Source organism: Colletes latitarsis, chromosome 8 (assembly GCF_051014445.1).
Source record: "Colletes latitarsis isolate SP2378_abdomen chromosome 8, iyColLati1, whole genome shotgun sequence".
Classification (NCBI taxonomy): domain Eukaryota; kingdom Metazoa; phylum Arthropoda; class Insecta; order Hymenoptera; family Colletidae; genus Colletes; species Colletes latitarsis.
The window spans coordinates 18,634,152-18,648,502 of record NC_135141.1 but is presented as its reverse complement, the minus strand read 5'-3'; the positions used below and the strand labels follow the sequence as shown (position 1 = coordinate 18,648,502).

The window sequence follows — 14,351 nt, the reverse complement described above, 5'->3', positions numbered from 1 at the left end:
GATGGTTTTATTCATTGCAGGAGAGAAGAATGCGGTTACGGAGTTTTATCTCTTTTCGTTTCTTTCGTCGCTGCTCATAGAAAATGAGGAATAAACAAGTTTGAGAAGGTGAGAAAGAAAATGTAACGTTCTAATATGTTTCCATATTCCTATCAATCACTTCCGCGTTAAATCAAATATACCGAATGATATCATGGTTGAAGGACTGTTCTTTTTGTTTGTAGCTTGTACCAAATGTTTTCCAGAACGCAGATTAAAGCGCTCAGTATTGCCATGTATATGAGTCCCAAGAGCAAAAAATGAATGTGAGCGTATTCCACCGGTTGAAACATTAACTGATCGAGCTCCGAGCTTTGTACACTTTTGGGCATCCATTTTCTTTCAAGGTACTTCAATAGTCCCGCGGAGTGAAGTCGCATCAGGCTATCGAAGTGCAACAATTTCTCTTATAAAATATTTCGCGATAATTCTATAGGAAATAATAGAGAACTCTTACTAGATGTCTATCAAGCGTCGATGCTCTGAGAATCTAGCATGCAGAAACGCAACCTTCATGCTCCAGTAATGATCGGGCGTTTGGACGATATGGCAGACGCGTTGAATGCGTCGATATATCGGCAGAAATACGTCCGGAACTTCCAAATAAACGAAGCCAGGCTTGCAAAGTTGAGAATCCAACGCACTAGTGTCTCTCATGTCTGGACAGCAGTTATTGACTAAATTCTTCCATTCCTTCTTCACTTCTCCCCTCAGCGAACCGTTCTGTAAAATATAATCGAACACCCTTTACCCTTGTATTCCGAGAGAAACAGGAGATTTAATTAAAAAATTAAATACCTCCGTGAAATGTATGTAGGCACTGCTATCGTTTCTCACGCAAACAGAGTGACTTCGTTTTTGCAATGCATCTTCAAGGCTCGTTACTGGAACAGAGTTTCTACGTATCGCTAGATACGAAGTGAGCGTGCTGTTAAATCCGCTGGATAATAACATTCCTGTTATTAAATGCGATAGAACGATCAGTCGTAGGGGCCAAGAAGATGGTATTCTCTGACATCCTGATCGAGCATACGTTAAACGTTGTAATAACATTGGGATCGCACGATGTTTGAATTCTTTACCTTGACCGTTCAAGCTGCTCAGGACGACGATGAGATCAAAGGACGCCGATGAAAATTCGTAGTCGTTCTCTGCGTTATTTGACTGTGTAATTTTCTGTAGGTAATGCATTCCTGCGATGGTGGTGGCGGTGACCAAAACGTAGATCAGGATGCTCAGCCACAGTCCATGACTGAAAACGTTCGTATACCACCGCTGAGACACTCTTGTTCCACCTGACTGGACAAACAGGGCGTATCTACGGAGACACATGGCGCGTGGTAATGCCAGTATACGAAGAGGAGTCGAGTGAGTATCTTTTGTAAACATTTCTGGATCAAAATATTCTACTTCAACTAGGTTGCGTGTTCGATGAAATGTTGCGAAATAGCTAAGCGAATTCCAAGTTGTACGTTGTGACAAAAAGGAAGCGCGGCGAGAAGAGGTTTCATAATATAAATTAGAGATGGCTTACGAGATGGTAGTAATCGGAGTGCTGTAAGTGTAATAACCGGAGGTGTCGGAATAAATCACCGTGGCTACCAGTAGTGCGTGAGCCTGTCCATTCATCAGCGTCTGGCTGGCCGACGATCCCGCTTTTCGGTAAATCGTCCTGCATAATCGACGAAGAAACGCCTTTATTACGGTGCACGCACCAGCCCGCCACTATTTTCTCTTCCCTTCTGCCACCCTCGTTTTCCCCGTGGTACTATACTTATACCTGTCTAGACGAATGAATCATGCGAGTATTTTGACCCACCGACGTGTGGGTGGTACACGGAAAATTGGTCAGATTCCTCGTAGGGTCTTCCGACGCTTACATATGTATATCATTCCGACGCTCACCGTGAAATTCGAGTGAATGAATCGACGTAACAGGTGTAAAAACTATTGGGTTGGTGCATGTGAAACGTCACCTTTCGCAAGTTGAAATTTTGATATATTAAAGAGAATATTCGCGCGATAAACGGGGAATTCACGATGAAAAGCTTTTTGAAATGTCGGTGCGTACTTAAATCCCAAGGTCTCTTCCAGGATAGTCCATATATCTCCAAAAAACCCGGACACTTTGGTGTCGTTCGAGTCTCTCAAAATGTACGGATTCATCTAAAAATAAACAATAACATTTGTATCTTTGTAAAATTTGTACAAAGAGCAAGTTTTTACGATTCTTACGATATCTGTAGCGACAACGATGGTCTTGCCTCGCAAATTGTTTGCCATTTTCACGCTACATACGGCAGTGTTGTTAAGCTTTACAGCTTGGATTTCTTCGAAATCCTGCGTAAAGGTATTCCATCGCCAAACACGTCCTGGTATCGTGTGAAAAATTTTCTTCTCTTCATGGTTCTTCAGAAATCGTATGCACGTTTCAGCTGCGGTTAATGCGAAAAGCATCTACAAAGTTTACGCAGTGTTAGAACAAACTTTTGGTCGGAATTGTTGTGTCTTCGCTTACCAGTAGATAAAGGACGTTCATGTTGCCACGAATGTTTCGATACTGAATATAACTTCCGTTCGATTTTTACTTTTCAAATAATGACGTGACTAAGCACGTATCCGTCGAATAACATAATTGACAAGTTTGACGGGGAAAAGACGAGTCGTTAATCCGAGAAAGGTCTTTGGGATTTTTATGTTGAACTGAGGAGTTGATGAAAAGGACAAAAGAAAACATTTATAGTAACTAATATTAACTAATATATAAGCCTTTTATATTTTTTAGTTATTTAATAATAATTAAATACAAATAACTCGATCGAAGTTGGAATCTTGATTACAGTTGGTAAAGTAAATTTCTCCTCGGATTATAGATAATCAGTGATCTCGATTTTATTATTTCCTAAAGGTGTCGAACGTAATTGAAGAATTAAATAAACGAAAAAAATATTCGTGGAGATCAACGAAAGAAACAGTGTTTTATTGTATCGAATATTAAACGTTTTTTTAAATTTTATTACTAGATTTCGCAACTACACATGGTAAGACAGTTTCAAGATTGCGAGCGTCATCGGATGTCAATCTCCGCGGGTGGACCAATAGAGTCGCAGTGGTATGCGCGTCGGTAATGCGCCGTGAAAAAAGTCAAGCGAACAGTGCAACGTTTGCGCGCCTTCTTCGATCGATCCGAAGATCACAACCGGTGGATCGAAGTCGTAGAAATCCGTTCACATATGCCGAGAGAATGTTACGAAATAACGAAAGAAGGATATTTCGCGTGCTCGAAGACTTCAACGCTTGAGCAATGTCTAACAAGACAGAAGTTTTCTTTCCTCGTGAATCTTGCGCGGTGAATAGAATTCTGAATGTGTGTTGTTTCCATAACCTAGAATAGTCGTTGTCTCGTACCGACGAATTAATTTTCACGGAATTCGTCGGAACATATTCGCTGTCTAACAATATTTAACGTTTAAGAAAGGTAAAAGAGCCTATTCATGAGATACGCGGTATAAAATGAAAGGTCTGAGAATTCAGTGGCGCCAACGGGTGCAGTCGTTTATCGATTTGAAAATTGCGTAACAGTTACGGAAATTACGCAGCGCCGGGCCGTCTAGATGGCATAGCGAATGGTGATTTTGGTTTCCAAAAGAGTTCGTAGAAAACGTGATTTACGTGTCTGGGCCAATTACAGTGATGGGCCGACGCGAAGTGTTCGACGAAGAGCTCAACGGCGTCGAAAACGCGACGCATAACGCTGTCCGGCGCTTGGTAATTTCTAGTCGCAATGTCATTGCGAATGTCACGGTCGACGATGTCTCGCTACGAGTGTCACATCGCAATAGGTGCATATTCTTGCAATATGTTGCGTATCGGCCATAATCAGCGACATGCGCACCCTTTAATCGAACGATGCTGCTCGTTCGTTATTTCAATTAAAGTCTGCGGATACGTGTTTATTATGCAGGATGGCCCAAAAATAAATAGTAATAATAATAATAATGTATTTATTATACTATAAAAATGGCATATGTATAGGGTAGTGTTTAATAGGCGATGCTTAGCTATGCTACTATCAAATCTAACCTATAGTTAGAGTCGTATTTGTTTCATTTATGTCTCTAGACAGGAAATATTATTATACACCATCTACTATTATAAAAGACAAATTATTAACAGTAAATAAGAAAAAGTGATTTATGTTATTTGTATTATTATAAATTATATATTGATATAAAGTACAAGATTTTAGATAATCTAGTATATTCAACGTCTATCTTCATCGCGCGATTAATTTTTTGATGTGCCCAGTGCAAGAAAAAGAGGAAGCTTGAGATGTTTTCGTTAAAAAAATTCAAATTATTTCAAAGAACGAATATATAGACAATACTATTACGTAATCAGAAGGTAATAATATGTATATTAGGAAGAGATATTCGCATTAGAGAAATGTTCTAGTTTAGAACATTAAAAAATGGGGTCTTTTTGTAATGTTTCTTATTCAAACGACATCAAAAATGTCATCTTATATTACGTTACAGTTTCAAAAGATAGATTTGCATATTTTTGAAATTATATTGAAGGTTTATTTTCGACATTTTTTTCATTACTAATTATAATGTTTTCTAATATATATACCGACCAAACTTGGTATTCGTTTCTTTTATTAAATGAGAATGTGTCTATGATAAAAAAATTACCTCCATTGCTTTTGAATTTTATGATATGGTACACATGCACATTGTTAATTTTGAGCGTTGAAAGTTACTTTTCAAGGTTCATATTTTGTTTCTCAATTATTTTTTGTTTTATAATTATCTCCAGTTTATTAAGAATAATTTAAGACCCTGATTTGGTAATTTTTTATGTGTATTAATATATTATGATCTAAAATGTTTCCGCGTGTTTCTCGTTATTCTTTTATTGTTAATTTAAAATTAAGTAGCAGATAGTTGTTTAGTTATCTTTCGTCTTTTCCCTACAAGCAAATAGAACGAAGAAAAGGAAGAACAGGCAGAAGACAAAATAGCAAGTGCAAATAAAAACATAGTTGAAAGAGAAACAAAGGAAAATAACAAAAAGAAAATAGCAAAAGTCAAAGGAAGGAAAAGCTAATAAACAAATGGGAAATATCAAGAAAATCGGTAATAATACAAAACTAGATTTGAATGAAGAAGTCACCCAGTGCATTATTTGTAAAGGAACATTTGAGATCAAGAAAATATCAATTATTTTATTTGTGGTATACAGGGTGTTCGGCCACCCCTGGGAAAAATTTTAATGGGGGGTTCTAGAGGCCAAAATAAGACGAAAATCAAGAATATCAATTTGTTGATGGAGGCATCGTTAAAAAGTTATTAACAATTAAATACAAAAATTTCAAATCGTTCTGGAAAAATTATTTTTGTTTGGGGGGGGGGGGGGTCAATTATAAGCATTTTTGGTGAATAGACATATTCCTGAAATCCTACTCACTTTCGAGAAAAAAATTCGAGTAGGTACTGAAATTTTTTGGCAGAAAAAAAAATTTTTCAAATCGTTTTAAAAAAATTATTTTCGGTTGCAAGAGTCGATCGCAATTATTTTTGGTCATTACACATACCCCCGAAATCCTACTCAGTTTCGAGAAAAAAATTCCTTACCGAAAATATAATTTCTGGCCAGAAATGTTTGTCCGAATTTTCATGCGAATCTTTAAAACGTCATAACTTCTGAACGGATTGGACGATTTTAATGTTTAAAAAAGCAAACTACGCGTATTTTGATGGAGAATACGTACAAATCGCAAAAATATTCGAAAAGTTGGTCCTTGAACCCGCAAAATGAGAAAAACCCCATAAAAATGATCCAATTTTCAAACAGCCATAACTCCTACAATAGTGAATATATTTCAATGAAACTTTTTTCTGAAGTAGAGCTTATGGGTACCTACAAAAAAGTATTACACAACTTTTCTGTAGGGTGTCAAATGAAATTACTAAAAATCAAAAACGTATTTTTAAGAAAAATCGACAGGTGCCTAAATTTTTCGGTGAAAATAAATTTTTTCAAATCGTTCTGGAAAAATTATTTTCGTTTGAGGGGATCAATTACAATCATTTTTTGTGAATAGAAATACTCCCGAAATCCTAAGCACTTTCGAGAAAAAAATTCAGTACAGGCAGAACTTTAAACGTTAATAACTTTTTAATAAAGCCTCCATCAACAAATTGATATTCTTGATTTTGATCTTATTTTGGCCTCTGGAATCTCCCATTAAAATTTTTCCCAGGGGTGGCCGAACACCCTGTATGTAAAAACAAAGTTTGAATATTGTTCCATCATTTGAATATTTTTTTTTCTTCATATTTTAATCAGTTAAACTTAGGAATATGATCTAATCGATGCTGGATGATAATTTTTCATTTTGTCCAGATTATAAATTTTGTATTTTCGCGAATTTTGAATTCTTATTGTTAAATTTTGCAAAAATATTTTTCTTTGTTTCATTGAAAATTATTTAAATTGCAAGTTGCTTTATACAAATTTTAATTTTATTTCTTCTAATTCGAGATATAAATATATATACATTTTTTTCTTTTCATCAAGAAATAATAATTTGTTGAAGAAATATGTTGACCGAAGAGGAAATTAACACTCTGAGCGTTCTCAATTTTTTTTAGATGCTGACCATTCAAAAAAATGGTGTAGTTACGTGTTTAATATGCGTGCAGTTACAGTCTGGATGACAAAGTCAAAACGATATTCAAAATTTTTCAAATAACATTACGGAGAAGTAACGAAATTTGATTGAAAATGTGAGAAATGTTTATAAATAACAAAAAGAGCGATCGCAGATGTTATTTTGTAGCTCCTACATGCGAGTTAAATTTTATAGAGATCTATATATAACTATTGGAATATTTAAAGACGACTGTTCCTAGATAGTTTTGAAAAAAAAGCGTTAAAGTTGGTCGCTTGCAAAATGTTCATCTATTGCTTTCAATCCCCTGCGAAACTGATAAAACAATAGGTGATAGGTAATCATTTTTGACAGATTTTTAATAATGAGAAAACGAAAATGAAATGTTTAAAATATACTTGTAATTACGAGAAAAGGTGGAAGAATAATTAAAATTGTGAAAACAGGAGAATAAAAACCAACTGCAAATAAACGATGTAGCAGAAGGATATAAAGACGTATTTACGTAAATACCTACGTAATTTTAACATCAAAAGCTTTTGGTAAATGGTGAAAAGAAAGAGAAATTGATTTTCTTGAACTTGTAGGCGAGGGAATTCCCTTAGAAAGCATGAAATAATCGCGAAGAGGATTCGAGTCCCGTTGGATATCGAGAAGAAACCCACAAGCGTGTAGGAAAGAGAGAATTTCAGAACGCCCAGAAACGGTAGGCGATGGCACAGCTCGTTAGCGCGGTATAACGGCGGAAAAAAAGCGAAAAAATCGGGGATCCTTTTCTGGAGCCACCTGCTGCTGGTGTAAGTGCAGTGGCGATGGCAGAGCCAGCAGCCCTCGATTGGTCCTCACGATGACAGACATCAGCGACGTGTGGGGCAACAGGAAACATGTGGACGACGGTTTCACGCACTCGGATGGCCCGGATTCACTGATTTCTACCTTCTCGGCATTTTCACGAGCTTGCTAGCCGTTAACTCCAAATCCGTAAACTGCAGCTTTTGTCAAATGGATTTCCACGACTAACTTAAGAAACCAACGAAAATTATAGATCTCTCTTCCACTACATTTTAATCTGTTCCTTTAATTCTGTGCTAAATAAGTTGCACGAGACATAATTGTCCCGAACGATTTACGATTGCACAGTTTTTATTATTATTATTACTGTCGTTGATGTCAATGGGAATTAACCCTTTAATTTATGTATTTTTGAATTTATTGCTTACGTAATTTAAATACGATGACAATGATCTAGAAAAAGAATGTATAAAATTATCATAGTAATTTGCAGATACGAGAATATAGGATTAATTGGATCATAAGAGCCGCAATTAGATAGAGATTGTATCGTAAAACACAGGTGACCTCTTTAAACGGTTCGGATGAAACATAAAATGTAATTAATTTCAAAGGGCACGCTCGATCAAGTTATTTATTATTCTAAATAAGAATGTAAGGTCATCTACTAATATACGTTCCTCGAGGGCTTTTAAATTAAGCACAAATAATATTGGGCTGTAATTGTGGTCGGCACGAGACATAGGATGACCCATCTTATAAGCCGCATTCCTCGAGAATCTTCGTTGTACCCTCCCCAATAACAATTTATATTTAGTAAAGAATGGAGACCAAACAACGGACGCGTATTCTAATTGCGGCCGTACCAATGTTGTAAATAATAGCTCGAGAGTATTTACGTTCTTGAAATCTGAAGCTGCTCTCGAGAGAAAACCAAGAGATCACATAGCTGCGTTGGTAATATTTATACAGTGCTTAGAAACATCCAACCAAGATGCGATACAAACACAAACATATATCTTTTTTTCAATCTTCGCACGCAGAATATTGTTTAGCGCGTATGTGATAATTATTAAGTGGTTTCGACGAGTAAAGCACATTACATTTAGCAGTATTAATTTGTACTTTATTTCTCTTGCACTAGATATTCATTTTATTGGATCATTCTTCAATTTAATAGTATGTGAGACTAGATATCTAATTTTTAAACCAATGAGAAATCGTTCAAAAACAACCAAAGAAATACATATACTCGTATCTGGATTTTTTAATAAATAAAGCGATGAGTTTTATTCTAAAGAAATATATAAACCCAAAAGTTGGCAGAAAATTATACAACAAAAATTACATGTATGTATATTATTGTTCAAATAAGTTTTGTAAAAAATTTGTGATATTTATTATTCTTGTAAAGAATCTAATACAATATTTAAGAAATATAGGTGGAATGCCGTCAAAACAAGAAGCTTCGTTAGGGTCAAGGGTTTGTATGTTAGAAAGTATTTTTTAACATATCAGAATTATTATTAATACCATTGTTATTATGCAAGGGATGTGTCGAGGAACATGGAACGTTCACAGACTCAAAATATGCACTAAACAGGTCTGTAATCGAAAGATTATCCTTTGTAGTAGATATTATTTTCATAATACATCGAAGACGGTAGAGCACCTGTAGCTCGTCGGAACTGTAGACATTGTTCACAAAATTGAGCTTGACTTCTGCATCTGGATCGCAAATTTGAAAAAAAAAGATAATTGGTATACAAGTTCGTTCGTTTGAAAGTTTTATGAGAGCACTTTTTATGACTAATCAATTTAATTAATCCAAACTTTTTAAAGTATTTATGGGGCTCAGCAACATATTTCGAAATATATAAATCAACAGTAGTATAAAGATAATTATACAGAAAATCAGTAGTTGAATCTAACTTTAAATTAAAATACTAATACTAAAATACTTGTAAATATTCTGACAATTTGGGTGCTTAAAGTCAAAATGAATATTATGTACACTGGTATGATTATTTACAGTTAAATTAATATAAGTAACAATCAGAGGTCGATAGTGATTTATTGGCAAGATTGCATCAGTGAAAAGAGTGACTTTTGTAATACTATCGTTGCTAAAAATTAAATAAAGTGTCATATGGGTTACGAATCAAATATTTTTGTAGTAAAATTGCTGTAGTTATAATTTCATTCGCGCATGAGTTGAAGCATGTAGAACCCGATAATCTAGACTGATTTGAAATTATAATCACTTAAAAGATTCATGTGCATATTGGAAAAAGTTTCATGATTTACAGTAGAGTCGAACGTTAATTGTCGTACGAGACATTATATATTATCCACATATTACGAATAAAAATTGTAGATCCCGTTGCTTCGCTCGCCTGGTTGTCGGTTGCAAAATCCCTCACTGAATCCTAATTTACGAATGATATGTAAATGGAAGTTAATTTATGAATGAACGTACAAATTTTACAGAAAGGGCTGTCATCCATCTTTTCTCAAATTGCTTCGATGAACTTAAAAAACCAAAAAAACTGATAAATCTTCGTCCATTATATTTTAATTCGTTTCTCAAACATCAGCGCGAAACATAATTTGAGAAGTGTTGTTACAAACGACAGAATAATAAATGCTCACCACGCATTCGCATTAATCGATAAACGAGAATGTAATAATATGGAAGAAAAATCTTGCCTGCCAACGATCGTTATTAATATGTATAAGAACGTTTAATTACTGGCGATCGAAAATCATGACGTCGACTTTGCACTGAATAAATAACGAGCGTTGTATCGAATAAGTTTGGTATCGTTTTGGACAAGGACGAGATCAAAGAGAAAATGATCGGTGGGGAACGATACTCTTTCTCTTACGGTCATAATTAAGCCCACTGTCCCGAGGATGCTAATTAATGCAGTTGGGCTGTTACCGCGAAAAAAGAGCAGCAGGATGTAATTAATATTGCCGTTTTATTAAACGACGTAATTTCAAAGAAGTAAAAGGCGCCCGTGTCGGATGATTGGCCAAGAAAAATATTTTTCTGAAAAAAATCCGGCGTCGAAGACACATCGATCCTTTCTGCTGTCTTTTTGTGCCTGGCCGATGATTATCGACAGTTATAACGTTACTTTTATCGCTTATCGATACGGCGAATCAGTTGATTTGCAACAAAGTTAAACCGCTAAACAATAAATAATCTACTTATAAATACTGACGTCCGGTGTTGAATATATTATGAATGTGTTCTTATCAATTTTCCGACTTGAAAAATCCTTTAGCTTCGATAACTCTTTGGTATACGTTGATTCGGTTTATACTTAAATATGCAAGCGTAATTTAAATACGTTAACCTCATGTTTATTAGTTGCATAGGATATCCATGACTAATAGGTACTATACATTTTATGTTTTTTAAATATGAACTCGTAACTTTTTGTTTATACTCAATACTGGTTATATCAATTTGCATTAATTTGTTTTAATGTTTCCCTGCAACTAGAGTGCGTAATTATACTAATAATATCTTTAATAATTATTTTTTCGAAAAATCTATCCATGGGACTATCGCTTTCTAAGATTGTTTATTTTCCTTACATTAAAATTTCGATACATAACTATAATAATGAGGTTCTGTGTTCGTTATTTATACAAAATTTATTATCTATCTTTTTAAATAAATAAATATCGAAGATTCAAGTTCAAAGTGAGTGGAACTATAAAATATACATATGTGCATATAATATTGATTAGTCTTGATTGAACTAAAGTCCATCGATTAATGTACAATAATTTTTACTGGTAAGTGGAAGCAATTTGTAAATTATCGATTAGTTGCCACGTTTCCCATTTAAGAACCACACATATTTAACCCCATCACTTCCTCACATTTACTGAAATCACGATGTGCTTTTAGACCCAGCATATATTATTTCTATTCTGGAAACGTATTTTAATTTTATTTAACAACTAAAATTTACAGTGTTATGCGAATGTCTGAAAAAGAAAATTAATTAGTCAAGGGTTTAACACTCGCACGGCGCGACGATTGGTGGGTCTTTTTAGACTCAGATACCACTTATTCGTCATTCATTCTTTCCCCCTATTTTCTAAATTATGTACCTGGTATTCATTATGCACTCTGTGACTGTTTATATTTCATTGGAATTGTAAGAGCAAGAGTCTAATAAAATTCTTTATAAAAAAAACTAACAAATATTTTGAACAAAATTGGGATCATTTTGTCTTCTAATAAGCGAGTAAAATTAATATTCTGCATCATTATTAGAACTTTAAATATATAAGTATTGCGAAATGTAAGATGCGGGTCTAAAAATACCCCAGCGATCGCCTTTCGGATAACTATTTTAACGATAGTCGTGCGAGTATTGAACAAGCTTAGGAGGATCTTCGAGGCTTAGAGATCGACTATCGAGAAGCTTTTTTTTCACGAATAAAATTTCTGCGCGAGGTAAATATAGTCGATTTCATTGTTCTGTGATGTTTGTCGTAGCGCATCTTGGCGCGAGCGAGCATGCGCCGAGCGATGCGCGGGATTTGAATCGTTTTGGATTTCAAATATCGTGGAAAAAAAAGTTAGTCGATGGCCTATCTCGTCGATCCCCGTTTCTCCCGTCCACGGTTGCCTTTATTTTTTCTTGTTCTTTTCGTTTGCTATCGCATCTGCTTCATCGGCGGGACAGTGCGCTCCGAGCGTGCCCTCGATTCGGACCGCATAAAAATTCGATCGATTTTTCATCGTGACCGTGCACAAATTGCAGACGTTGCACGCCGCGAAGTCTTCATCGAATTTTAAATTTACTCTTATGCTAAATGCCTCGGATCCTGTCTCGGTCGACTCCTAGAATATCCTTTCGGAGAACCTTGAAATTTCACGCATTCGTTTCCATTTTCGAATTACGTCACGGCCGAGAAGAGAAAAGAAACGACCGAGTTGATTCGCTCCTTTTATTCGTTTGTTAAGGGGATTACCAACCCTGTAATACATACGTTGCGCTACACGCGAGTACAGTAAAGTTAGTGAATATTTATGCGGTGGGTCGTAATTTTCGTACGAACGTGCATATCGATTCGTCGAAACGAAATTCGTTCGCGTGAGTCTCGAATCGATTTCGCTTCGAATCGAAGATACTACGCGAGCGTCGAGATCGTTTAGCGATGATCTCGGCGACGCGTCGATGAATGGAGGGAAACGGACCTGCTGGACACGTCGTTCACGAAAGTAGTAATTGAAAAAAGGAAAATCGTTTCGAGACGATATACGAAAGCGGTCTCGAGTGCAACTCGAGTAGTTAATGAACGATCGTTTCGTTCTAGGACGAAAATCGGAGGACGAGAACGAGGATGAAGAGGACGGAGGGTCATGAAGGCTAGCAGCAGTCAATCGGTTGCCGATCATAAAGACGATGCGGTAGGCTTTGACGTTGTCGATGAGTTGCAAAGCGTGTGTAAAGTAAAGAGAGGAGAAGAAGCGGAGATGGGAAAAGAAGAGTAGAGAGGAAGACGTAGAGAAAAGAGAGAAGTTGCGAGAAGGAAGGTAAGCTAGGAGGGATTGCGGGAGGGAGATTGCTGGAGAAAGAGCGGAGCATGGCGGCAGAGGCGACGGATGGCGGGTGGAGGAGCGAGGGAGAGCCTCTCTCGGGAAGGAGGGAGGACTGTGTGGCTTGGGGGAGGGGGGGGGCGTATGACTCGGGGTAGCGGGGCATCAAGGGGCGGCGGAGGAGGTGAAGCAGAGGGCGAAGAGGGCGAGGAGTTGCAGGAGGCGGTGGAGGTGGAGGTGTGGAGAAGGTGGATGTGGAGGTGGAGGAGGAGAAGGAGGAGGAGGAGGGAGCTGGTCGTTGGCGGCGGGTGCAGGCGGGTGTAAGTAGGTATATGTCGGCCCCTACACGCGAATACGTAAGATACTACAGGAGAGAAGAGACGGAGAAAGAGACGTTGAACGTACGCGAGGAGGAGGGAGACGAAGCGAGACCGAAGGATAGAGAGAGAGAAGAATAAAGAAGAAGACGAAGAGGAGGAGGCCTCCGCCTCGACATATATGCGGTGAGAACGCGCGCCTCCTGACTCAGTGCTTGACAAGCCAGCAAGCTCTTAGGATCCATCGGGTTTCACCGGCACGGCACGCTTCACCAGCTGTCTGCCACTGCCACGCGAGTACGCTCCTTTCTTCTCTTCTGCGCTGTCTTCTCCTTCCTCGCGGACCATCGGCACCGTGTCTCTTTTCCTTCCGGGGCCCGATTTGCTCTTCGTTTGCCGTCTCTCGTCAATTTAGCGACCTTCGAGGTTCCGCCGATCGAGCTTGGGTACCCCGGAGAACCCGGTCTTCCGGAAGTAATTGTTAGGACTCGGACTAGGAAGAAGGATCGGAGGAAGATATAGACGTATATCGCGTTTGCGAAAGGACACCCCGAGTCTCGAGTACGAAGAAAGGGAGGGTAACGGAGAACGGATCGACTCGATACCATCTCACCGGTGCCATGATACGCTGCCAGGATACGTTTAGGGAGACGCACGGTGCACCGGTAAACAGTGTATCACGAGCGCGCGCGTGTCGAGATTAAAGTTCGCGCTGGAATCGGAGGTCACGAGGGTTCACCGGACCGTTTCGTTTTGAGGAGGACACTGGAAAAAAAAGATCTAGAGATAGTCTTGAGAGGCGGCGAGCGAGCGAGCATCGCCCTCTAAGTGCAATGTGATCTTCGGGTTGTCCTTCTGTGCTTCTAGTGGAGTGACTATGGTAAATGATTTTTGATGGTGAGCAGGACCGAAAAGTGGACCCACTCTCGTATCGAGCACTCGTTCCCATCGT

General features: G+C 37.6%; 1 protein-coding gene across 1 annotated transcript; it reads right to left on the bottom strand.

The window, feature by feature from the left end:
* Positions 1-191: 191 nt before the first annotated feature.
* LOC143344964 (glutamate receptor ionotropic, kainate 5-like) lies at positions 192-2,578 on the bottom strand. The gene is made up of 8 exons (XM_076771618.1): positions 2,558-2,578; positions 2,275-2,496; positions 2,111-2,205; positions 1,574-1,711; positions 1,122-1,357; positions 831-1,058; positions 497-764; positions 192-423 (listed from the first exon to the last, which is right to left on the bottom strand). Exons 1-8 carry the CDS (start codon positions 2,576-2,578, stop codon positions 192-194), a joined length of 1,440 nt encoding a protein of 479 aa, XP_076627733.1.
* Between the last annotated feature and the right edge of the window lie 11,773 nt (positions 2,579-14,351).

Excerpts from the sequence above, each read along its gene's own strand:
- LOC143344964 (XM_076771618.1), bottom strand. The coding sequence starts at position 2,578 with ATGAACGTCCTTTATCTACTG. Across the intron at positions 2,497-2,557 it reads TGAACGTCCTTTATCTACTG|ATGCTTTTCGCATTAACCGC; the intron begins GTAAGCGAAGAC and ends TAAACTTTGTAG. Across the intron at positions 1,712-2,110 it reads GAAGAGACCTTGGGATTTAA|GACGATTTACCGAAAAGCGG; the intron begins GTACGCACCGAC and ends TCGATTATGCAG.